Source organism: Trichomycterus rosablanca, chromosome 24 (genome assembly GCF_030014385.1).
Source record: "Trichomycterus rosablanca isolate fTriRos1 chromosome 24, fTriRos1.hap1, whole genome shotgun sequence".
NCBI classification, from domain to species: domain Eukaryota; kingdom Metazoa; phylum Chordata; class Actinopteri; order Siluriformes; family Trichomycteridae; genus Trichomycterus; species Trichomycterus rosablanca.
This window is the reverse complement of record NC_086011.1, coordinates 16,221,438-16,249,340: the sequence shown is the minus strand read 5'-3', so window position 1 is coordinate 16,249,340 and position 27,903 is coordinate 16,221,438. Positions and strand designations below refer to the sequence as shown.

Here is a 27,903-nt window from a genome sequence, read left to right as displayed (position 1 = left end):
ATGACAGAAACGGTAGGTACTCATTACACAGTCATGGACAATTTTGTATCTCCAGTTCACCTCACTTGCACGTTTTTGGACTGTGGGAGGAAACCGGAGCACCCGGAGGAAACCCACAAGGACACGGGGAGAACTCCACAGACAAAGGACCCGGACCGCCCCACCTGGGGTTCGAACCCAGTACCTTCTTGCTGTGAGGCGACAGTGTGATTAATCTGTAAGATAAGCTTAACTCCATTCCTGCAGTAAATTGATGCATGGCAGTTTTTTTGTGGAATAGACTTTCAGGTTGCATTTCTTGATGCAGCGACGGACTGTGTTAAGTGACAAAGTGTTTCTGAAGTATCCTGTAGCTGATGTGGTTATACAGTATTAATCCCAGTTCCATGACAGTTTCTCAAGCAATGTCGTCTCAGGGCTTGTAGGTCGTTTACACTAACAGTGAGTTCTCTGGATTTTCTAAATCTTTTCACAATATTTTGTATGGTAGATGGGAAAAGATCTAAATTATTTGCAAACTTATTTTATAAAATGTCCTAAATTAGGGTTTACAGAGAAAGATGAAGTTGGAAGAACTGCCAAGAATGTAAGTAGAATAAAGGTGCAATAGTTGCTATAAATTTAATGGAAAAAATCAAACATGTAATACATTTAAACATGTCATATTGAAAAAGTTGTTAAGTGTTATTTTTTTAATAATTCCAGTGGTAATTCTTTTCCCAGCTTTGACTTCCCAAACACAGTTGATTTTACAGTAATACATGTTATATTAAGATGTATATTAGGACTTTACCTCATCATAGATGCTGTCGTTTCTCTCAAAGTCCCCCACCCTCCTTGGCAGCACATGGACGTGAACATGCTAAAAGTACAAATAAAAAAACAACAAAAGTTTTTTATTTTTTTCATCAGAACCAGATTCTCCACTTACGCTCTACCAGGCACCATCCTCACTCAGAAACAATACTTAATTAATTCACAATCTGGCATAAGCCTGTGCTGTTTGGTTGCCACAAATAATTATTTTTTCCCTAAATCGCAAGAGGGTTAGTAAATGTAACCGAGAACGCGTCTGTAAAACCTCGGAGATTTGCGTCTGCTGGGATTTTTTGTTTTGTTTTAAAACTTAAATTGACTTTGTCAGACGTCCTTCGCAGCTCCCCGCTGCAATATGCTGTCACAAACGCGCCCATCTGTACGGCTGGCGTGTAAAACTCCACTCTCCTTGGATGCACATTAGTAAAGTTGGTTTTTTAGAAGTCCCAGCACAACTGGCTCTGTGTTAATTAAATGAAACCATCGGTGGTGTGTTTATTGTGTTATCTGGAAATGAAACGGTGTGTTTTCATTGAAGTGGCCTTTAAATGGAACCGGGAGAAGGGGGTCCGCAGAGGCACGTATAAAGGTGTACAAAAGAGGCTGGTGTTTTATATTTCAGTCAGAACTGCAATCTGTGATGGACTGCAATTAAAAGAGGAGAAAAACAATTCACGTATCTGTGAAACTGAGACCGTGACTAATGGCGCAGAGGGAAAACTGGGTACCGGATGCCTCCCAAAATCCACATGAATTCTGGTTTGGTAGGTTTGGGTAATTTATGTTGAACTGTGTTTATATTAAAAAAGCAACTAGGCACCCAGGTGGAGCAGCGAAATATTTCACTAACACACCAGTGCTGGGATTCTGAACTTCTCAGCTCTACCAGGCAGCTGGGTGCCTCCTAGCAGGCACAATTGGCAATGCCAACTGCAGCAGGCAAAATTGGCCATTAAAAGTCTGCCGGGTGGGAAAAGACCGGACCGGACTGGAAAGGGGGAGGGGTCTTCGATGCTGTGTAAGGACCCTGTATAGAAAGTGGAGGAGCACAGAGATCAGGGAGTTTGGATCCCCATTGTGTCTATGGTAGGGAAGGCTGTGACTCCCGTGATGGTGCTCTTTATATAACTACAAAATCATACACAAATACTCACAAATTCATCAACCTACTCAAAGCTGGGTGCAATTTAAGGTGACCATTTTTTTCATTGTGTTTTATGAAGTAACCAGAGTACCTAAAGGAAATCAATCGATCATGAGAAGACCTGAAACTCCTCACAGAGAGTGACAGAAGCTAAGAATCGAACCAAGAACCTTGTTGCTGTGCCGGTCTGCATGTGTAAACATGACATTAATAATCTTAAGTCTTATTATTATTCTTTAGACTACAAATCTGCAAGAGTTTAACCTCCTGATTCACATTTTTCTGCACAGTTTTAAGTTTGGAGACTTTTTATTATCCATCATCAGAGATACATCAAGAACTCATAAATCAAAACAAATAATATTACAAAAGTATCATCAGAGCTCCTCAATAGCCAGTCATCACGCTATCCCGCACGCATCCGGGGCATAATATCCAAACCGCTGGGCTTGTTATTCATTTTTCATTAGCCCGGCTGGAAAACAACACAAAGTCGGTGGATAAGTGTTTCTAAATCGTTCAGACAACAGAGCGGGTTTGGAGGCATGAGCCTTGTTGCTATGCGTTAATGAGTCCATTTGCATAATGACTGCATTATTAAATTTGTCTACCTTGAGGAGAAAAGACCAGATCAGCTTTTTCATCAAGAAAACATTGAGAACATTGTTGGCATTAAGTTGACGGCTGGATGAAGTAGTTTTCAAAAAGTTAATGTTGTTAAGTTTATTAGATGTATTGTTTGTTATTTGATTGAATTGTGCCTTACAAAATGATACTGCAGTTTGAATTCTACCATCATGCTCACCTCATGGGGATTTATTCTGACTTCTACAATCTAAAGATGCAATAAATATATTTATTCATTTATTTACCTTCCTACCTACCTACCTGCCTGCCTGTCTATCTACCTGCCTACTTACCTATCTACCTATGTACTTATGTACCTACCTACTTACCTACTTTCTTAACTTCCTACATACTTACCTACCTACGTACTTACCTACCTACCTACCTTCTTACTTACCTACCTACGTACTTACCTACTTTCTTAACTTCCTACATACTTACCTACCTACGTACTTACCTACCTACTTACCTACCTACCTTCTTACTTACCTACCTACGTACTTACCTACCTACTTACCTACCAACCTACCTTCTTACCTACCTACCTACCAACTTATCTACCTATGTACTTATATACCTACCTACTTACCTACCTTCTTACCTACCTACGTACTTACCTACCTACCTACCTACCTACCTACCTACCTACCTGCCTGCCTATCTACCTGCCTATCTACTGTACCTACCTTCCTACCTACCAACCAATGAAACCCAAATTTTAAAAGCTCTGACTATTTTTGAGTGATTTCCATGATGTGTCGTGTTAGGTGTAGAGAAACTTTACTGGCCTGTTCAGAGTGGTAACCATCCTAAACATTTTTGGGATGAACTGGAACATCGACTGCTATCCAGGCCTTCTCATCCAACGTTATTTCCCAACCTTATCAATGACTGAATGGGCACTGATTGTCCAAGATCTAGTGAAAAGTATTCCCAAAGAAGTAGAGGTTGGTATGGCAATAAAAAGGGTCCAATAGCATATAATTAGCTTCTGATTAGCTTATAATCCGGTATGTACACACTTTTAGCCATATAGAAAGATGTAGGTCATATTTCTGTTTGAGAAGTCGTTCTTCATAAGTAAAACTTCCGGCTTCTGATGAAAGAGGTCTGCGAAGTTCAGAATGAAAACAGATGCCTATAAATTAGTCCCTGACTGAGGACAAATGAGTGAAACGGCTACTCCACCATTTATATTGTTTAGGTGAAATCCAGTCAGACAGGCAGACAAATGTATTTTGTCATGAACAGCTGTGCTCCTATTAAAGCAGGGGGTAAACGCGACGGAGGCTTGCAGCCGGAACTCCTAATTAAAAGAAGAGCGAGTACGTTCCCAGAGTCTTCCGCAAGCTCGGTGCAACGTTGCTCCGAAAGCACCACATCATTTATCCACAGATTCATCTTGCTTTGTGGTTTGATGGGACCATTTTGCTCCACGCTGGTTAGCATATGCTCCGAAACGCTCCTCAAACGACGGCGTGCGGAAGGGTGCGAGAGCCGAGGCGAACGCCGCGGAGCTAATATTTACGTGGCCTCTGCTGAGAGCTGCCAGTCATGCGTATTACGCAAGCATCAATCAAGCACCCTAATTGTGCGGTGATTAATTTAGATCTGATTTATTTTGTATGCTCAATTTTCTTTTACACATAATGGTGACGCCGGGTATCACAGTGTCGGAAATGAAGGCTAATTAATTTTGATCTGATTTGTTTTGAGTGCTCACTTTTCATTTTGAGAAATTCACTGTACTAAACATAACGGTAGAACTTTCTCACCAAGCGTTTTATTAGGTACACCTGCCTGTTACACACATTCATTCATTCATTCTTTTAAAAGCTTTTATATATTAGGATTTTAAAATTAAAAAATTTCAATTTTGTACCTCCAGTTCACCTCACTTGCACGTCTTGGGACTGTCGGAGGAAACCGGAGCTCCCAGAGGAAACCCACACAGACACGGGGAGAACATGCAAACTCCACACAGAAAGGACCCGGACCGCTCCACCTGGGAATCGAACCCAGGACCTTTTTGCTGTGAGGCAACAGTTCTACCCATGCCACCCTTTAAAAGCTATAAACATATAGATTTTTTTAGTTCAGGCACACATAGTAAACTGTTATTGTTATTATAATTATTATAATTATTATAATTATTATTATTGTTATTATTACTATTATCATTACTATTATTATATTTTATTATTATTATTATTATTATTATTGTTATTATTAATAATTAATTTAATTTAATTTGCATTTCTTATTGCCACTTTATCCTGTTTACAGGGTCAAACCAGGTGGTATGTCGCCGGAATCACTGGTGACAATGCAGCAACCCACCCCGAACAGAACACCAATCCATCGTGGGACCCAGGCACAGCAAACACTGCCTGTATGTAGATGCCCGACTGGCTGATAGCACCACTGGGGATTCCAATCCTGGATCCTGATGCTATATGAGAACCTATTATTATTATTATTTAAGGTAAAAAGGTTATAAGACAAGGTAATAGCAGCCAATAAACTGTCAGGATAATGATATTCACATTTTGGCTGGTGGCTACAAACAAACCCAGTCAAAACACATTTCCAAACAGTTTAGGGCATCCAGTGTACCGGATATAGAACGGAAATAGTTCCATTGCAAAAAAAGAGTTTAGCTAAGAGCAACCAGAGTCTTTTATTTTACACCCGCTATGTACAGTCATGGCCGTGAGGGGTAATAGGATTATTTGGAGAGTGCTGGAGTGAAATGGTCTAAACTGGGTGGTTCAACAGATGACCAGAACATGACAAGTAAAATTCCAGGGATAATTCAATTACTAATAGAAAAGTCCAGCACTAGCCAGATACCATATTTACCACAATGACCTTCTCAAAGAAAAAGCTAAATATGATACAGATCCATTATGAAGTGAGATTCATTGATCTGACTATTCCGTATGCACCCAACTGAGTTAGTCTGGCAATGATGTATATATTCAGGCGTTTTTATAATGTACTTCAGGCCATCATGCTCTAGAAGCAAGATAAATGACCCTCCTAAGGAAGACAAATGACTAAATTCCTGCGTCACTCCCACGCTTTTGCGCCGGATAGAGAAAGAGAAAACCCAATTTCACCGTATGAATACTTAGTCTTCGGTTCTCATGTAGCTCCAGGCTGGGAAGTTAGTCAAAATGCATTCATTTCTATAGACTTTGGCTTTTTTCATTCACTCATGTGGCCTTAAAAAGTAAAAAATATAAAAAAAAGTAGGTGACAAATGAGCCGGGCGCACTGAACATACTGAACGTAGCAGGTGTGCTATGAAGACAAGATCATTTGTTTTCATAAAAGGACTAATTTACAGTTTTTTAATATGCAGATTTCTGTCGTCGATTAAGAAGCATGGAGAGCAAATCTTCTCCAATAAAACCGATCAGAAAGCTGCACCGAAGCAAAAGACTAAAAGAGATAACCTAAAATCACATCAGGAGTCCACACTAGGGGTGGACGCTCCCTCTAGACCTTCTCATCCGGTCCACAGTTCATCCACCGGTGTGTAAAATTCGATCGGAAATCTATTTCAATTTGACCTCGTTTGTATTGACGACCTTTATTATCTCATCTCAAACCCGCGGCGAGTGAGCAATCGCCCGCCGCCAAATTGGCAATAAAAATAAAGATTAACAGGGGTCCCAGCAGGCGTAATTTGTCCACAAAGTCACGCTCATAGTGCCGTATTTTACCAGAGCCCCGTTTAGGGACACCAAACATTTAGCTCGCTCCTGAAAACACCGTAACCGTGTTAGGTAATAATTCACCTTGCTTATTGTTAACACAGTTTCAGAGAGACGACAGCTGGCTCATGGGCTGGGAGGCATAAACCATCAAGAGCAACACGAACTCATTGGAGACCAACAAATAAGTCAAAGCGGCATATGAGGGCAATATAAAGAAAAAATCGTGCTTCTTGTGATTCTCTGGACAGTGAGGAGGATGCTTGGAGAGGCAAACACTTCTCCAAAGATCAGGGTTGGAAACTCTTCTAAACAAGATGCCAAGTGATATACCTTGATTAGATTTGGAGTCAGTGGTTTGACGTCAGCTTACTTTTCAGGCCAATTAGCAATTCAAAGGAAAACAGCCAATAAATGTTGTTGGTGAAAATGCAATAATTGTAAAACAATCCAAGCTGTAAGGTGTAGTAAGGAGGATGGTTAGAGAGGCAAAAATACATTCAAGGATCAAATTCAGACATTAGCAGTAGATTTTTGGTTCATTTTGGGTCACCAAGTCTCCTAGTCTAGCACTGAATGCCACCTCTATGCCAACTAACTACATACCAGGGTGCCGAAAGAATGAACCACCAATTTTAATGTTTTGAGGAAAAATAAAGCAGTTGGGCAGTTGTAGCCTAGCGGTTAAGGTACTGGACTAGTAATCAAAAGATCGCTGGTTCAAGCCCCATCACTGACATGTTGTCACTGGTGGGCCCTTAAGCAAGGCCCATAACCCTCAATGGCTTGGGCAGTATATTGTTGCAGTACTGTAAGTCGCTTTGGATAAAAGCATCTGTATTGTATGAATTCATGTTTGGGTTTTTGGTTCTCTTAAACCTGCGTCTCATAGAAACCAAAAGTTGACGTCACCACTGCGGACCTCAGTATAGAATCAGGACACATTTAAGAAACTATGATGCCGGATTGAACTTTGAGTCAAGCTGCTTTGGAAAAATGACCACGATTTAAAAAAACAAGCTTCAGAGCGTTATTTATTTATTTATTTTTCAATAAAAATCACAACGTTATGTTTTTAATGTAACGCCGCGGATACTTCGTTTTGATGTGGAGAGCTGGAACCGTTTGGGATTATGGGGCCTCCTCCGGGTTCACTAGCTTTACAACTTCTCCACGAATTACACCATTAACATTTCAGTATTACTCCCCACTTCAGGCTAAAGCCAGCTCTCACCGCGCCCGCCGTAAATGTATAATTAATAAGAGTTCCATATGCAATAAAAATGGCCATGTGCACATTAGGGACAACACTGATGCATTCAATAAGGAAATTAGCATAGCGCAGTACGGGGTGGGGTGAAGGGGGGAGGAGGGAGGGGGTTTCTTTACTAAACTTAAACTCATTAGGGTTGCCTGAAGGTTATTTTGAATGGTTTAACCTGACCCATGCTGGCCCTTTAAAAACGACACCTGTTGAGAATATTCAGTGTATTCAGGAAATGAATGACATTAAATCGTGGTAATTTAAAAAAAGGGAAAGAAAACAAAGAAACATGTCTGTATGTCACTATATGCTTTTTATTACAATAACTGACTGTACTTCATCTGTTGCACTATCCATTATAGGAAAGTGACCCCAAATGACCAAACTGACCAGATGACGTTTGGGTGGTGGACCATTTTAGCACAGTAATGACACTTAAATTGTAATAACATGGTAGTGTCACTCTGGCATGAGTGTAATGGGTGCAGCAGGGTTGTTGGGAAATAAAGATACTCTATAAACTAACTTGTATTTTTATTAGGAACACTTACCCTGTTAGCACTGGTTGTAGGTGTTCTTAAAGACTAAAATCTAGTGTCTTTTTTATGCACGCTGTGGGTCACTGTGCTCTCTACACAGACGGATTTTACGTCATCCTACACTCCTGAGAAGAGGGCATGTCTAAATTCTTAGATCCCTTAAAATGCTGCCTACTAAGGTGCCTTAATTCTGAGTGATAATCTGACTGAATAACGAGGGAGCGTCAGTTGCTTTCTTAGCGGTGAAGGCAATCCCAGCATTAGGTGCTGGTCATTTTAATGCTCACTTTGCCGCAGCAGTTTAGGGAAGGGCCCTTTCCTGGTCCAGCATGATTGTGCCCCTGTGCATAAGGCAAGCTCTAAGACATAACAAAACAGAAAAGCTCGTTTTAAAGAAACTCCAGTGACCTGCACAGAGCCAGGACAGAACTGGAACATAAATTGAGGCTTTCTTCACTGACGTCAGTGTCCAGCCATACAAATGCTCGTTTAACTGGATGGGCACAAATTCCCACAGACATCATTTAAAGACTTGTGAGAAGTCAAGTCAATTTTATTTGTATAGCACTTTTTGCAATAGACAATGTCTCAAAGCAACTTTACAGAATCCAGGACCAACAGACCAAAAACCATGTTGAGCAAGCCAAGGGCGACAATGGCAAGGAAAAACTCCCTTAAAAACAGGGCCCTCTCAGAGATGCCCTCTCAAAGACGTGGCTGTTGTTATAGCAAAAAGATCACATAGGCCACTCTATCAGGATGTCTATCATGCTCATGGTCAGGTAGGGCAGTGGACTACTGATCAGAAGGTTTCCGGGTCAAGCCCCACCACTGGCAAGTTGCAATTGTTAAGCCCCTGAGCAAGGTCCCTAACTCCCAATTGCTTCAGGGGTGCAAATACTTTTAGTTATATCGTGTACCTGTGCTGATGTAAGATCAGTCAGAGTCAGTCAGAAAACTCCTGTTCAACATCTGTAACTGTAAATAACTATTAAAGGATGTCCAAGATGCCGCAGTCGATGCGCCAGCATCATCTCACTCAATACCACCAGTGAATGTGTTTGTAATTAAAAATGATTTGAATGCTAGGAGAGCACAATGACGACCTTGATGAAAAAGAGTCCAGGCCAATGAGTAAAATAGCACTCGATCTGGAATTGATTGGAAAAAAATGAGCTTCTACTGCTCACCCACATAACCAAACTCTATCTTCAGCCTCTAGGAGCTTTACAATCTAGAACAAATCAATGATGCACAACTTTTGTTGGGCTGTGATACAAGAAGCAGAAGCTGTATCAATCTGTTTTAAAGGAAAATAAAGAAAACAGCTCGACTAACACTGAAACCAGACGAGCCTTCGACAAAGACCCTAAACCCAACAGGGCCTGCGGTTTGTCTCAGCTTGCATCCATAGAGCTATACACAAAGCATTATACTGTAAAATATCCAGCATTAAATATTGACACGCTCCGAAGCTTGGGGGGCCAGCAAATGAAAAAAAAAAACCAATGATTATTTAATATCAGATAAGCAGCAGTCAAAGCTCATGATAGATTTAAAGCCTGTGCATTATTAAGCTCTTACCTTGACCGTCTGTCCGGCCTCGGGTCCGTCCTGTCGGAAACAGAGGGAGATAATTAGGAACGGACAGGAATCCCAAAGAGTCCCGGTCAATAATTTATAAGCATTTTAATTTCTGATGAGTCGTGGCACCGGTGTGTCATCACATCCTGTTATTTTTGGGTGCGCGTGAGGGAGCGAGGGAGGGTGAATACGAGCTGCGATTTGGAAACGCGGGGTTATGAATATGTGTAATACAGATGTGCTCGGACTTTGTCACAGTGCGCTTTGGTTGGGTCTGGATCTCGTTCTCTGACTGACATCTGGAATTCTAACCAGGGAACAGCAAAATATACATTCATGTGATGTATCAAGGGCTAGATTGTAAACATTTAGATCCTACTGAGTATCATGCAAAAGATACTTTTAAACTGATGCTGGACGCAAAGTTCCAATTTGTCCCATAAATGTTCAGGGAACAGTGGTAGCCTAGTGCAGGGTTATCCAAGGGTCACAAGACAAAAAAAATGTGTCGCAGAGAAAAATACGAGGGATCTTCAAAAAGTTTCCGCACATTTATATTGTGGTTGGAAACGATGAGGGTGGAGGAGGAGTAATCCGTCGTGTCTGAGAGACTGAGAGACTTTTATAGTCCTGATTTAGCACCATCTGATTTCCACCTTTTTGGATGCTCAAAGAAGCTTTAAGGGGAAGAAAATTTTCATGTGATGATGTGAAAGCAGTGCTGCATCAGTGGTTATGCGATCAACCAAAAACATTTTTTTGCTGATGGCATTAAAAAGTTGGTACAACGCTGGAAAAATGTACCAGAAGGTGACTGTGTAGAAAAGTGATAGAGTTTGTTTTTGAAATTCTTAATAAATAGAGTTTATAAAAGTGCAAAAACTTTTTGAAGAACCCTCATAGTAATAATTAACAACAATTGTAACTTTTATAAATGTAAATTTTAACAGGCACACAAACAATAAATGAACTTGCACATGAATGCCCCTTTGTGAAGGCTTTACGTTAAACCTTGTAAACCACAGTGGGACAAGATTGCCCCGCAAGATTTTATTAATTAAGTAAATTTCGTTTTGATGTGTTGTTTGTGTTGCCTGAGTCATGGACAAAATGTGGGTCGCTTGAAAAAAAGTTAGAAAAAAACCCTTGGCTAATGGGTAGAGCTTTGGGCTGTTAGTCGGAGGATTGTCGGTTCAAATCCAGCCTCTGCTATGCAGCCACTGTTGGGTACTTGAAGGGCGGCGTACAATGGCTGACCACGCGCTCTGACCCCAGCTTCCAAACAATCTGGGATACAGGGAATAAGAACTTCATTGTACTGTACACGTGTGTCTGTATATATGACACAGACGCACAGTCATGCTTTAACATTAAGGGCGTCCACATACTTCTGCAACAGTCGTCGTCTGCGAATCAGCGGTTTCTAAACACCAATTAAAAACAGCACCCAGGAACCACGTTTCATTTCCACATCTTTTTGTTTTTACTGGTAAATGAAAGGCCGACAGATCGGCCCCGGTGGCCACGGTGCCGCCCGGGATAAACAAATCTAATCTCCTATCTGGTCTCGCTCTCTCCGAGCGGAGGAATATTGATCATTCTCTCTCGTCAGATAAGGGAAATGATTTTCTTTTGTTGGGCGGCGCAGCGCCGTGGGAGAGAAACCATCTGGAATTAGCATAAATATCAAAGGTTATGCAAAATACGAAGTCTTTCTGCCTAGCGCGTTCATTCTGACGTTATTCCAGTAGGTGGTGTTCATCTGTTAGTTCTCCGTGCATTTCCAACAACTCACAGATGGCATTTGGAATAAAACCGCTAAAGAACAATAGGTGCGTTTGTTAAAAGACAGGGCGCACAATGGATGAAGCGTATCGTCTTTAAGTGCTGTCAGATTAGCGTTCGGCGGCGTAGCTTTTCCTGCGTATCTGCGTTTACCAAGGAAACAAGCGCGGACGATAGACGTTAGGTACAGACATCCATTAGCCAGACCTTTACCAAGGATAGTGTCTCAATCGCAGAACAAAAAAGTAACAAAGAAACCAGGTCCAGTATGATGCTGCTGGAGAACAGAAAGAAGTTCTGGCGCACCAGGACAATCACCAGGTGGTGACGAAAAATTTCGGAAACTGGTTTATTTATACAACATGTCATTCATCTTTTTATTTTGTTTAGGGTTGTGATGGGGTGCTAGGACCAGGTGGCAATTCATCACAGGGCAATAACACAATTTAGTATAGGGAATTTAATCACAATTAATTCACTAATTAACACTATTTAGTACAGACAATTTAAGGGCAATCAATTAATTAATTACTTAATTAATAAGCACAACTTAGTATAGGCAATAAAGAACAATTAATTAATCAATAAGCACAATTTAGTAATGACATTTTAAGAACAATTCATTAATTTGGGCAATTTAGTTTAGGCAATTTAATGGCAATTCATGAATTTAAAAGCCCAATTTAATTAATTAATTAATAACGGCAGTTTATTATAGGGGGCGGCACGGTGGCTCGGTAGGTAACACTGTCGCCTCACAGCAAGAAGGTCCTGGGTTCGACCCCCAGGCGGGGCAGTCCGGGTCCTTTCTGTGTGGAGTTTGCATGTTCTCCCCGTGTCTGCGTGGGTTTCCTCCAGGAGCTCCGGTTTTCTCCCACAGTCCAAAAACATCCAGTCAGGTTAATTGGAGACACTGAATTATCCTATAGGTTAATGTGTGTGTGTGTGTGTGTGCCTGCCCTCTGATGGTCTGGCGCCCCGTTCAGGGTGTTACTGTGTGCCTTGCGCCCATTGAAAAGCTGGGATAGGCTCCAGCACTTGATGCTCTTGCCCTACAGTTTTTTTTTCTGAAGTCTGTTAGGTATGCTCACCTGGATGGCGATGGTCAACGATGAGGCGTTGAAGTGTTTCTCCACAGCATTAGCCACTCTCTGTGTGGTGCTGAAAAGGTCAGCCAGCTCATTTGGCTGCAGGTCACGGAAACGCTCCACCGGCCTTAGAGGACACACTAACACATCTACAGCACGGGACGGTCAAGGAGAAGTTCCACACGCTCAGCTGTCACTATTACAGATTACATTCACTTTGTACGAATACATTATACGGCCAAAAGTATTTGGACACCTGACCAGGAGCTTGTTGGACCTTTAAAAAAGAAACAATATGAAAACAGAGTGACCTCAATTGAGGTTCCAATTTATTCCACAGCTGTTCAGTGGTGCTGAGGTCAGGGCTCTGTGCAGGCCTGTCTATAGACCTTGCTTGGTGCATAGGGGCAGGAAAGAGCCTTCCCTAAACTGTTACTGCAAAGTTAGAAGCATATAATTTCCTTTATATTACTGATTTATTACACCTGTTAGCAATTGTTGTGGCTGAAACACATGATTCACTAATCAGGAGATGGTGTCTCATACTTTTGTCCATATTTATTAAATTATTTTGTAAATATTTATTTGCCAAAGACCTGATTTACAAAAACCCTAAATGCGAGGTAATTCAAGATGATTTAAAAATAAACTATAATTATTAGAATTATAATAATAAGTCTTTAATTTACATTTATTTTCCTGCTTTGTGTAACAATATCAGCCTTAAAATAAATAAAGAAAGAAAGAAAAAGAAAGAAAGAAAGAAAGAAAGAAAGAAAGAAAGAAAGAAAGAAAGAAAGAAAGAAAGAAAGAAAGAAAGAAAGAAAGAAAGAAAGAAAGAAAGAAAGAAAGAATATTTCCCATCATTTGTATCACTGCGGACGCGTGTCCCAGAAAGGTAAGATATAAAAATGTAAAGCAGGGTAATAATCTGCATGTTACACCAACATACAAATGAGCTCCCTCTGCCAATATCTCACTACTGACACTGCTGTACACACACACACACACACACACACAGCTTTCAGCATTACGGAGGACCCGTCACACCTCTTACACCAACTCTTCACTCTCCTGACGATGGTACCGGATCATTTGGGCCCTCACTGCTAGATTGTGCAACAGTTTTTTTTTCCACAAGCTCAACTCACAGAGTCTGATCACACACACACACACACACACACAGTTACTATATCACTTGTGTTTTTGCTCAATATTAACTATTTCATTTCTGTCGTTACATTCATGACAGAAACGATAGTTACTCGTTACACAAGGTTCATCAGTTCACACAAGGTTATATCGAACACAGTCATGGACAATTTAGTATCTCCAATTCACCTCACTTGCACGTCTTTGGACTGTGGGAGAAAACCGAAGCACCAGAGGAAACCCACGCGGACACAGGGAGAACATGCAAACTCCACACAGAAAGGACCCAGATCACCTGGGGATCGAACGCAAGACCTTTTTTCTGTGAGGCGACTGTGCTACCCACTTAGCCATCGTGCCGCCCCTTGTATGAGTAGTTGGCTTAATATGTCTGCTGCTATACAAGCCCTACACTGTTGTTTATATATAAATGTGTGTTGTATATTTCTTTTCATCTCTTTACATTTACTGTTACTGATTACAGTGTACATCCATCCATCTATATGTCTATCTACCCATCCATCCTTCCATCCATCCATCTATCTATCTAAAGCCTTGTAAACTTGAACAAAAATACAAATAGAATAAGAAATACATTGAATATTTCAGAGCCAAGCATGAACAAAGTGATCGGTCATTTATTGTGGAAGACAGAGCGGTCAGGCACTCAAATGACATGTCAGGGTGGATTACGTCGATTGTGTCATCTGGTGGCGTAATTATTAAACAAACCTGATTTTTCACATCTCTGTGATGAACGCTGTCACGGTTCTAATTTTTATCATGGTCCAGCCCACCACTGCGGTTCTATTGTGGTTTTGAACAAAACTCAATAATATGGACGAGACGACTCGCTGCTGTCAAATGCACTACCATCACAAACCAAAACAAATTAATAAAATTCATAATAGAATTCATGATTTATTTTCCTTTACTTCACTGAACTGGGAATGTCAATAGCAGCTGCAGTGCAATCAATATTTCTGAGTGGAAGTGTTAGCGTACTGGTAGGACTTTTTTTTTCTTCTGCTGATGATAAACCGCAGTAGCTTTGAGCAATCCTTTTATCATATAATAATAATAACAGAATTCTAGCTGTTATCCTAATGAAACTATGAAATCCATACACAGCCGGAGTGTTGGGTGATATTTTATCTCATCATTAAAGTAAAAAGTGTCCAAACTTTTTCTGTTGGGTCGCAGATGGAGGAACAGTCTGTCTGCAGTGATAAATAATAATAAAATAAATAAAAAATGAATCATTTGCATGGCTGCTGCACTGACTTCTGAGTGAGGTTAAAAGCTAAATAGGTGAAAAGCACTCTGTTAATAAAAGTACTGATTTCATTCAGTTTCTTTTCACTATAAAATGAATCCTGGCTAATTAAATAGACACAATTTTCTATAAACTAATTAAAACTATAAAAATAATAATTTCACCGGCGAACTAAAAATGCTGGAGTCGCTTTTCATATTTCAGCTAGTTAGCAGTCAAAAGCAAGGCCAAAGTGGAGGAGATAAAAGACGCAGATTCATTTCTGATTAATTTTCAAATCAAGATTCTTTTAAATCTAAATATTAAAAATGAAAAAGGTCATTATTTAAATTAATCTTTCCAAATTGGCTTTTTGTTTGGACACCACAGTTGGAAGGAGATTGTAACTTAATCAGTGTTTTGGATGAAGGCTTGAATACTCTGATGAGCTGAAACATTAGGACTATCCGCCTGTTATTTACCTCATCAGCGGTATTAAAAATCATCTGCAGTCCTGTTGGTCTGTTTGTTTGTTTGTTTGTTTGTTTATTAGGATTTTAACGTCATGTTTTACACTTTGGTTACATTCATGACAGGAACGTTAGTTACTCATTACACAAGAATCATCAGTTCACAAGGTTATATCAAACACAGTCATGGACAATTTAGTGTCTCCAATTCACCTCACTTGCATGTCTTTGGACTGTGGGAGGAAACCGGAGCACCCGGAGGAAACCCACGTGGACACGGGGAGAACATGCAAACTCCACACAGAAAGGACCCGGACCGCCCCACCTGGGGATCGAACCCAGGACCTTCTTGCTGTGAGGCGATAGTGCTACCCACTTAGCCACTGTGCCGCCCCCTGTTGGCCTGTACTTGAAGCCGTAGCCTTCATGCCCTCTGGTACCAATGAGCCTCGACCACCGAGCAACTTCAACAGATAGTTCAGCTCAGCAGATCCCTCAACCCAAACATACGGCCATAAAAATTTGGCCTCTCAGGTCTTCATGCCTGATCATACACTTGTTGGAGATCATGAGCTTGTTGGAGATCTCATTTCAAAAATAAATGGTATCAAATAAAGTGACCTCTATGTGAACTATAACAAGCTCGGCACTGATGTTGGTCAAAAAAGCCTCAGCTGATGTTCCGGTTCACTGGGGTTTCTTTTAACCAAGCGTCCTGTCTTTATATTAAAGTCCTTCCTTAAACTGCTGCTGCAAAGTTAAAAGCATCTCATTACCTTTATTTACATTTACATTTTTGGCAGATGCTTTTATCCAAAGCGACTTACAGTACACAGTCTAAGCAACTGAGGGTTAAGGGCCTGGCAGTGATGGGGGTTTAATTTAAGCACCCTTATGATTCCAAGTCCAGTACTTTAATCAACAGGCTACACTGATAACCCCATCTGCCCCTATTAAACCTTTATTAAAAACATTGCAATTGTTTGGGCTGAAACACATGAATTCAATAATTAGAAGGTGTGTCCCAATACTTTTGTTCATATAGTGTATAGGTAATTACATTTAGCTTAAACAAAACTAGCTATTCAAACTCAGAGAAAAAAAAAACCAAAAGGAAACTAAAACAACTGTAAACAAAATAAAAATGTGAATGTTTTATTTTTGAGGCTTGTCCAAAACACAACTGAACACATGCAGGGACATAGTGCCTGTTAGACAGAACTCTGAGCTGACCCACAGTACCAGATAAAGTATAAGAATATAAATACGCTCAGAACACAATCTGAAATGGAAATGGAGAACCGATCCTGATAAGCATCACCTCTCAAAAAATACAGTTAAGTCTTTCTCCCACACCAACACCCACACACCCTCCCATACAGTATACATGTAGAGATTTAAGTAAAGATTTAGCAGCAATTTTTTTGTATCTGATCGCTCAACGACTAACTGGAGCTTTCACATCTGAGGTGCTTTCAAAGGTTTCACTGTTGGCAGTAAATAATTTACTAAGCAATACAGAAGCATATACAGTGAGGGGCAAATATATACATACTTTATTTATTGTATTAGGATTTTAACGTCAAGTTTAATATCAAACACAGTCAGTCATGGACAATTTTGTATCTCCAGTTCACCTCACCTGCATGTCTTCGCACTGTGGGAGGAAACCGGAGCTCCTGGAGGAAACCCACGCAGACATGGGGAGAACATACAAACTCCACACAGAAAGGACCCAGAGCGCTCCACCTGGGTATCAAACCCAAGACCTTCTAGCTGTGAGGCGACAGTGCTACCCACTGTGCCTCCCATATATATGTACATTAACATTTTTAACATTTATTTTATCCAAAGTATACTAACAGTATACAGTCTAAACAATTGAGTGTTATGGACCTTGCTCAAGGGCCCAATAGTGGCAACTTAGCAGTGGTGGGGTTTGAACCAGCAACCTTATGATTACTAGTCCAGTACCTTAACTTATAGGCTACCAGAATAGCTGATGCTGTTTAGGCTGCAACTGTTTGAATAGAACGCCTATTGGAAGCTGGGGTCAGAGCACCCTACTAGGGCCTCGCTCAAGGGCCCAACAGTGGCTGCATGGCAGTTAGGATTCGAACTGAGAATCCTGCAATTGATAGTCAAAAGCTCTACCCACTTAACTACCACTGTCCCAATATTTTGTGTCACCGGTCAAATAAAACACACCAAAACGCCCCTGAATGTTTTTACATTCAAATACTGTCACCTGTGTTGCTCAGTAAAATAAATACACCCTGTATTCCTACCAGAGGAGCTAAAAGAGACGCCTCTATTTAGAAGTTGGATGAAAGCAAATCATCACCTCGGATGACAGGCGTTAAACAACGGGCTATTGCTCCTGGAGGAAGATGATTACATCGCTGTGTTCAAGGCACAACGGACACGGCAGAGCCGGGCGAGCGTGGCACGAGCGATCAGTCTCCCTGCTTTCATGTTCAGCTCGGTGGAAGGAAATCAGATATCATTTTAACGGATGTCTCCCTCCCTACTGCAAACCGCCACCGAGCAGTCAGCGGGGATAAAGAATTAGGGTTCGGTTTCAAAAGGGACTGACAAGAAGAAAGCAAAGGATAAGTGTGAGAGAGAGAGAGAGAGAGAGACAAGAGAGAGAGAGAAAGAGAGAGAGAGAAAGAAAGAAAGGTTACTGCTCCCTCACCCGCCCACACCCAAAAAAAAATTACATAAAATAAAAATTAAAAATTAAAAAAATAAATATATATATATATATATATATATATATATATATATATATATATATATATATATATATATACAGTATATATATACACATTCTCAACAAAATGTAGCTTAAGCATTTCCCATCTATTTATTCATTTTAATTAAGCTACAATATATGGCCAAAAGTATTTGGACACCTTACCATGAGCTTGTTGGACATTCCATTTTACAAAAAAATGGTATTCGTTCACATTTCGCCTTTATCCAAACCGACTTACATTACAGTTACAGTATACAGTCTAAGCAATTGTGGGTTAAGGGCCTTACTCAAGGGCCCAACTGGTGGGGATTAAACCAGTGACTTTCTACAGTATATACTAGTCCAGTACCTTAACCACTAGGCTACGGCTCAAACAGAATGACCTCTATGTGGTCTTTTCAGTTATAACAAGAACACTTCCCACAAGACTGAAGTATGTATAAGTATTTGGGCCCATTTAGTGAAAAGATGGCATTATTTATATCTGCTGGTCAAGAAAGCCTCAGTTGATGTTCCAGTTCATTTCAAACTGTTTAGTGAAGCTGAGGTCAGAGCTCTGTACAGGACACTGGAGTTTCTTTATGTGTTGATAAAGGTCCTTCCCTAAACTGGAAGCTGCTACAAATCACAAGCAAATCATTTATTTGATGTAATTGATTTATTACGGGGTGTCCCATTACTTTTGTCCATATAGTGTATATTAAACAACCAACAGAAGTGGGTAAACCTTTCTAGAGCAGCTCCAGGAGTCGGAGTTCATTTTCACGACTGCTCTTATTGGTGTAGCGCTGTGTAATTTCTTCGAATCCCCAGGGCAGACCGCGGTACTCCGGGAGGATGAACTACACAATGTCTCAATTCTGGCACGGATCACGTAGGCTCACATATTGACATTCCGGCCCTGGCTTCTGCACACGGTCTACACCATCAGAGAGGCCGAGCACTATCCGCCCGGGCCGAGCGGTAATTGTTGTATTAAATATCACTCCGGCGGCCGTTTTAATTTCACCCAGCGGCATCGCCGTAGATTAATCAGTGGATTTTAAAATGCAGCGCTGTTTACTTTTGTTTGTTTTGTTTAGTCGTTTGTTTGCCTATTTTTTTCCATGCGGATAATCCAGCGCCTCAATTTTCCCAACGCATAATGTAAAGAGGAGGAAGGTAAGAAGGGGGGTCTGATTTGTTCCAGACATGAAACAAAGTCTGCATTACGGCGGAGAGGAGATGCTTTCCCACACCAGCGTGATTGCATTTGCAATGTAAAGGTAATCTCCAGCCTGGCTTCTTATTACACGCATCTTGAGCCCAGAGACAAAAGGAATCAGATGTAAGCGGTCAGATGACTGTTATGACAGATAATAATAGGATCAGGGTGGCATTTATCTGTCGCCAGGGTTGTTTCTATCTCCAGGTGTGAGAGACGTGCCTGGTTTAGCTATACCGATACACAGAACAGCTATACATCTATGAACCAAAACATTAGGACCACCTGCCTCATGTGCTGTCAAAACAGCTCTGACCTGCCCAGACATGGACTCCACAAGACCTGCTACCTGGACATTATGAGCAGGTCATTACCTTTGACTCATTAGCATATTCTGTGCCTCAGAAAATTAAAGACATTAAAATCATCTAGAGAAACTAGAGGCATCTATGAGACCACATCAAAGACATCTAGAGAAACTACAGACAATTATAAGACCACATCAAAGATATCTAGTTTATAAGATCACATTGACAACATCTAGAAAATCTAGAGAAGTCCATAAGACCACATCAAAGACATCTAGAAAATCTAGAGAAGTCTAAAAGACCCCATCAAAGACATCTAGAGAAGTCTAAAGGACCACATCAACGACATCTAGAGAATCTAGAAACCACATCAAAGACACCAAAGATATCTAGAAAGTCTAGAGACGTCTAAATGACCACATCAAAGTCATCTTGAGAAACTAGAGGCATCTATAAGACCACATCAAAGTCCTCTAGAGAAGTTTAAAGACAACATCAAAGACATCTAGAGAAGTCTAAAGGACCATATCAACGACATCTAAAGAATCTAGAGAAGTTTATAAGACCACATCAAAGACATCTAGAGAAGTTTAAAGACAACATCAACGACATCTAGAGAAGTCCAAACGACCATATCAACGACATCTAGAGAATCTAGAGAAGTTTATAAGACCACATCAAATACATCTAGAGATTCTAGAAAAGTCTATAAGAGAAGTCCACAAAACCCCATTAACGGCACTAAACATTTCTCCTAGCTTAGTTCAGTTCAACCTCAAAAAGCGCAGGAAATACAAAACTACAGACACACTGCCCAGGTCAGGCAGGATCTCTAAACTGTCAGCTGTAACTCTGACTGAATTTCAGAGGTGAAATTGTAACTCATTCACTCACTTTCCTACTTACAGAGCGATTTACAGTATAACAGGCTATGTGTTGTTTTAAGGTGGACGGAAACCGATGTAAAAATAGGAGGAACATGTCCTCACAGGCCCATGTTGCTGTGTCACACTCACTTCACCACTGAGCCGCCCCAGCACAGTGAGTTCTTGGATAAAAACCTGCATCCTTGAGTGGCGAGGCTTCAGACTTACTGTCCACCAGTGTTCCTTAACTAACCTGTCAAAATATGGGGATTTTTTAAATAGATAAATAGGTAAAAGAAATGCATCCAAAAAAAAAAAAAAAAAGAGGACTGGATATAATCCCTACCAAAAGTGGTTCAGGAATGAGCTGCTGGTGTAATGAAGTAATGAAGTCAAACGAACACAAATCCCAGGTTTACATTCATGCATGTTTTTTTCTTCAGGCGTGACTGCGGAACTGCTTGGAGCAGCACATTTAGTTACAATGTCAAATGTGAGGAATGTCTTTCATTATGGAAATTGCGGTCATAATTTCACGGCGGCTGAAACAGCGCGTGTGGCAGACGTCAGTTTATTTGTATATTCAGATATTCAGATTAGTCCTTATTGCTCAGTTTCAGGGAGTTACAATGCTATTAGTCTTGATTTGGGCTGTCGTCACTTTTTTCCGCGACGGCGTATGGAAACGGCTTAATCTAATTCCGAAGTCAAATGGAGTGGAGTATGATTGGTTCTGCGAAACTGCAGCGGGTAGAAAATGTCCATCTGCCGGAGTAGTTATGCAGTTCTCCGCAATGAACTGACGGATTGAATTAGAAGCGTGCACTTGCCTCTCTCGGTGGTTTATGCCAGTATGAAACTGTCGGAAGTCCAGTCGTTCTAACGTGAGAATTGAGTCGGCTGTTACGCGTCCCAGTTAAAGTGAAGCGGCTTCTCTTAGCGCTACAAACTTTGAATGTGGAGGAATCCATAAATGAAGTTTTATTATAGCAATACCACAGAATTACTTCAGAATTGCTTCCTTGAGACGATTTAAGCACAACCTGAAATCAAACTGCCCATTTTTTCCACTTTTTATCTTGTTAGCTTTTAATCTCGCAATCAAACTAATCAGGCTTCAGATTTTTTCATTGTGTGATTGAGTCTGAGGATTAAAAAGCAACGATCAAGCGTATTATTTCATGTTTCACCTTCGACCACCCTCCAGGTTCAATAATTACATGCCTCTCTGAATACTGTCATTATACTGATGACACCAGGACAGTCAGTGAAGGTTTACCTCTCTAGCTCAGCCCTATATATAGCATGTTATGTGTTTTTGTGTTATGTGATAAGAAAAGAAAACAGAAGGATTAAAAAAGAAGACGTGAGAGGTAGACATCCAGCTCAATTTCTGACACTTAATAAAGCTATTTTGGACAGATAAAGCAGATGCCTGTGGACCCACGCTGAGAGACGTGGGCTGTCTGTTAGCCTGGGATAAATGTAGCAGCTAAGACATGAATCCAACTGTCTCTGCCCCCTGCCAATGCTTGTATTCACACACACACACACACACACACACATACGGACACTTTAGGCACCAGTTTCCAGAAAGGTTCTGGTTTATTCAGGATGCCTGACGTTTACTAAGGTGCTAAAGCCATCATAAATGGATGGATGGATGAGTGAATGTACAGATGGATGAATGGATGGATGTACAGGTGGATGTACAAATGGATGGATGTACAGATGGATGGATGAATGGATGGATGGATTGATGGATGTACAGATGGATGGATGGATGGATGGATCGATGGATGTACAGATGGATCAATGGATGTACAGATTAATGTACAGATAGATGAACAAATGGACGAATGGATGGATGTACATGTGGATGGATGGATGGACAGATGGACGGACGGACGGATGGTAAGCCAGAAGTGCAAAACATAATCCTATGTAGGTATTGGAACTCTCTGTGAGAATCTGCTGCAGGTGAGTGTCTGTACATCTGTTGGATCTTACTGGGTAACAAGAACAAGCTCTTAGTAAAAATCGGCCACAGTGGTTCCAAACAATACAAGAAGGTATGTACTTGTTTGCGCTCGTCTTCACAGGAGGAAATTGGTAATGACTAAAACTCGGAAAAAGGAAAACCGTAAACTAACTGCGAACTAAAAAAACAAGTGGGTCGAGAGAGTGGCTATTACGACCCTCCTCGCCATTTACTCGCCATCCTCTGTGTGCTTTTTCCACCGTCTGAAAGCTTTCAAAGTCTAATGAACTAAAATACAACAAGAAAAACTGAAGAGAAAAAAAATCAAAAAGAAAGAACCAGAAACCACGAAAAATTGCTCGTGCTTTTTACAAAGTGTCCACAGTGTTCGAGGAATCCTGAGACTCAAAGTTAATCTCTGGAGCTTCTTCCTGCTGCACCCTCAGGTTAATGGCAGAGCATTTAGAGTTGTGTACACACACACACACACACACACACACACTATATGGACTAAAGTATTGACAGCCCTTCCAATTTTGAATTCATGTCAATTGCTATCATATGTAATAAATTATTATATAAAGGAAATAATATGCTTTCAACTTTGCAGCAACAGTTTAGGGAAGGCCTTGTGCACAAAGCAAGCTCTATAAAAACATAAAGTGGCCGGCACTGCCCACTGAACGGCTCTGGAATGAACCGGAACATAAATTAAGGCTTTATCAGTGCCCAGCCGTACGTTTGACTGAATGGGCACAAATTCCTACAGACATACTTCAAATTCTTGTAAGCTTTCTGAAGCACTGTGGCTGTTGTTCTAGCTGAAAAGATCACATAGAGGTCACTCTATATTAACGCCATTTGTTTTTTAAATGGAATGTCCAACAAACTCATGGTCAGTATAGTATATCTATATGCTCTGTCTTGTTGAAACACGGTCTCCACAAGTCATCAGAAGATTTTTAACCTGTGAAGTGGATCAACCTACAGTGCATCCTAATGCCTGACCACATGATCTTAAAAAATCGGCACAAATTTCCACAGATACACTTTGAAATCCTATGCAAAGCCTTCCCAGAAGTCAAGACTGGCTCACATACTTTTGGCTATAGCAAATAAACTCATGGTCAACATTATGAGGAAGCGCCAGACTAGCGTGTAGCACATGCCCGGCTCCTGGAGAACCTTCTGAGATTCATCTTGCGCTTCAGAATTTTGCAGCGTTGTGTTAAAACGAACTCGCCAGCGGAAACGAATCATGCCAGACTCTCGCTGCACGAAGGGAAGACCCGGAACACAATACCCACGCCGCACAAAGCGAAAGAGAGTAAAAAATGCTCGCCATCATGTTCCTTTCAGAGGTACAAGACTGTGCAGCACCAGCCCAGACTGTGCCGCCGGCGTAAACGTCTGACTGTTTTAACATCCTGCCTACATCATACATCATCTACTGCACTGCAAAAACAACCGCCGAGTCGGGCGAGGGGGGTGAGGGAGGTGTAGGGGGGAAGGAAGCCGTGTAGCTCGCCTCGATTCATGCTCAGCAGACAGACATCAAGAGCCGCGGTTCTGCTTTGCATTTGATGGATTACGGTGGCATGTTCATGCATCCGTATCCTTTCATTTCTTCAAGAGCTACTGAGAAGCCCTCACATGTTTCTACACTCCAGGTCAAATTCAGAAACGCTGGACATTGTATTGTTTCATCTATTCATCCTGACTGACCACTTCATCCGGGTCAGAGGTGTGGTGAGTCTGGTGTTACCCAGAAACACAGAGTACAAGGTGGGAATGTACTCAAAACAGTGTGTTGATCAATCACAGCACCAAACACTCACCTATACAGGTATTCACTCACACGTTAGAGAAAATTAGGACTAGTCAGTCCATCTTTTGCATAGGTTAGGAAGAAACCAGAGTACCTGGAGGAAACCCCTGTGGACATGAGACATATACACCACCCAGGAATAACATTATGACCACTGACAGGTGAAGTGAATAACACTGATTATCTCTTCATCACCGCACCTGTTAGTGGGGGGGAAATATTAGGCAGCAAGTGAACATTTTATCCTCAAAGTTGATGTTAGAAGCAGGAAAAATGGGCGAGCGTGAGGATTTGAGTTGAGACAAGGGCTAGACGACTTTGTGAGACAAATTGTGATGGCTAGACGACTGGGTCAGAGCATCTCCAAAACTGCAGCTCTTGTGGGGTGTTCCCGGTCTGCAGTGGTCAGTATCTATCAAAAGTGGTCCAAGGAAAGAACAGTGGTATACCAGCGACAGGGTCATGGGCGGCTAAGGCTCATTGATGCACGTGGGGAGCAAAGGCTGGCCCATGTGCTCAAATTGCTGAAGAGGTTAATGCTGGTTCTGATAGAAAGGTGTCAGCATACACAGGGCATCATAGTTGCGTATGGGGCTGCATAGCCGCAGACCAGTCAGGGTGCCCATGCTGACCCCTGTCCACCACCGAAAGTGCCAACAATGGGCACGTGAGCATTGGAACTGGATCACGGAGCAATGGAAGAAGGTGGCCCGGTCTGAATCATGTTTTCTTTTACATCACTTGGATGGCCGGGTGCGTGTGCGTCGCTTACCTGGGGAACACGTGGCACCAGGATGCACTATGGGAAGAAGGCGAGCCGACGGAGGCAGTGTGATGCTTTGGGCAATGTTCTGCTGGGAAACCTTGGGTCCTGCCATCCATGTGGATGTCACTTTGACACGTACCACCTACCTAGATGGGTCAGGGCAGCAAAAGGGGAACCAACACAATATTAGGAAGGTGGTCATAATGTCATGCCTGATCAATATATATATATATATATGTAATGTCATATATATTATTTATAATATTGTTGGATATTTTTATTCAGTTCCATACACATCACCATTATATATATACTGTATATATATACTGTATATATATATATATATATATATATATATATATATATATATATACAGTGTATCACGAAAGTGAGTACACCCCTCACATTTCTGCAAATATTTCATTATATCTTTTCATGGGACAACACTATAGACATGAAACTTGGATATAACTTAGAGTAGTCAGTGTACAGCTTGTATAGCAGTGTATATTTACTGTCTTCTGAAAATAACTCAACACACAGCCATTAATGTCTAAATAGCTGGCAACATAAGTGAGTACACCCCACAGTGAATATGTCCAAATTGTGCCCAAATGTGTCGTTGTCCCTCCCTGGTGTCATGTGTCAAGGTCCCAGGTGTGAATGGGGAGCAGGGCTGTTAAATTTGGTGTTTTGGGTACAATTCTCTCATACTGGCCACTGGATATTCAACATGGCACCTCATGGCAAAGAACTCTCTGAGGATGTGAGAAATAGAATTGTTGCTCTCCACAAAGATGGCCTGGGCTATAAGAAGATTGCTAACACCCTGAAACTGAGCTACAGCATGGTGGCCAAGGTCATACAGCGGTTTTCCAGGACAGGTTCCACTCGGAACAGGCTTCGCTAGGGTCGACCAAAGAAGTTGAGTCCACGTGTTCGGCGTCATATCCAGAGGTTGGCTTTAAAAAATAGACACATGAGTGCTGCCAGCATTGCTGCAGAGGTTGAAGACGTGGGAGGTCAGCCTGTCAGTGCTCAGACCATACGCCGCACACTGCATCAACTCGGTCTGCATGGTCGTCATCCCAGAAGGAAGCTGACGCACAAGAAAGCCAGCAAACAGTTTGCTGAAAACAAGCAGTCCAAGAACATGGATTACTGGAATGCCCTGTGGTCTGACGAGACCAAGATAAACTTGTTTGGCTCAGATGGTGTCCAGCATGTGTGGCGGCGCCCTGGTGAGAAGTACCAAGACAACTGTATCTTGCCTACAGTCAAGCATGGTGGTGGTAGCATCATGGTCTTGGGCTGCATGAGTGTTGCTGGCACTGGGGAGCTGCAGTTTATTGAGGGAAACATGAATTCCAACATGTACTGTGACATTCTGAAACAGAGCATGATCCCCTCCCTTCGAAAACTGGGCCTCATGGCAGTTTTCCAACAGGATAACGACCCCAAACACAACCTCCAAGATGACAACTGCCTTGCTGAGGAAGCTGAAGGTAAAGGTGATGGACTAAACCCAATTGAGCACCTGTGGCGCATCCTCAAGTGGAAGGTGTAGGAGTTCAAGGTGTCTAACATCCACCAGCTCCGTGATGTCATCATGGAGGAGTGGAAGAGGATTCCAGTAGCAACCTGTGCAGCTCTGGTGAATTCCATGCCCAGGAGGGTTAAGGCAGTGCTGGATAATAATGGTGGTCACACAAAATATTGACACTTTGGGCACAATTTGGACATGTTCACTGTGGGGTGTACTCACTTATGTTGCCAGCCATTTAGACATTAATGGCTGTGTGTCGAGTTAATTTCAGAAGACAGTAAATCTACACTGCTATACAAGTTGTACACTGACTACTCTAAGTTATATCCAAGATTTATTTCTATAGTGTTGTCCCATGAAAAGATATAATAAAATATTTGCAGAAATGTGAGGGGTGTACTCACTTTTGTGATACACTGTATACACACACACACACACACACTCTGCATTTCTGTTCCTGTATTATGGAAGGTCACCGACAGCAGCAGCATCTACTTTAAACAAACACATGACTAATTTAAAAAATAACCTTCCCAAGGCTCAGCAGCACCTAATTAGCAGCCAAACAAATCTTGCACTCTGTACAGCAGCATCTGCAACTTTTAGATGTCAGAAAAGTAGTGCGACACCACAAGTGAACGTGCCAGTGATGGATTGTGGGGGGAAGTTATCTTGGAGAACATTTCTCACGCTATATCTGGAAACTCTCAGCGTTAAAACCCGGTGTAAAAGAGATTTCTCTCCACCTTCGTCAATAAGAAACACGCCGCCGATTCGATTGCAGGCGTGCTGGGTTTGCCTCGCCCGTGCAATTATCACTAAACTGTCAGGTAGGATTAGGGGCTCGTAAGCCCCGGCCGGCGATCTGCAACACAAGGCAGAAAGTCCAGATGATCCGAAGGAATCAAGGGGTCTTAGAATACAGCCTTCAAATGAAAAGAAAGCTCTGGGAATGAAGATAACAGGTACACCTGTTCTTTTTCTGCACTTCCCATCTCTCCGGGATCATCCTAAGCTTCCAGGATACAAAGTATAGATGTGAAGGATTTCATGATCTCATAAAGAAGTTGTATGTCTGCTGTATAACCAAAGCCAGTCATAAGATGTGACCTTTTAGTGGTATTAAGAACTTTATCGTGATTTTAATTTCCCTCTCTTTCTCATACACACTCGTATCCTTTACAAATAGTTGCAGGA

General features: G+C 41.5%; 1 protein-coding gene across 5 annotated transcripts in view; it reads right to left on the bottom strand.

The window, feature by feature from the left end:
* The window catches only part of fhit (fragile histidine triad diadenosine triphosphatase), a 218,279-nt gene that overhangs the window by 31,502 nt on the left and 158,874 nt on the right, over positions 1–27,903 (bottom strand). For 3 of the 5 annotated variants that reach the window (XM_062986671.1, XM_062986669.1, XM_062986670.1), the window contains exons 4-6: positions 12,573–12,718; positions 9,697–9,726; positions 794–862 (exon numbers count right to left, since the gene is read on the bottom strand). In XM_062986671.1, the coding sequence (XP_062842741.1) occupies positions 794–862; positions 9,697–9,726; positions 12,573–12,718 (245 nt within the window). Of the gene's footprint in view, positions 1–793; positions 863–4,865; positions 5,040–9,696; positions 9,727–12,572; positions 12,719–27,903 lie in introns of those variants that run through there. The other 2 variants (XM_062986673.1, XM_062986672.1) reach the window with 2 other exon arrangements.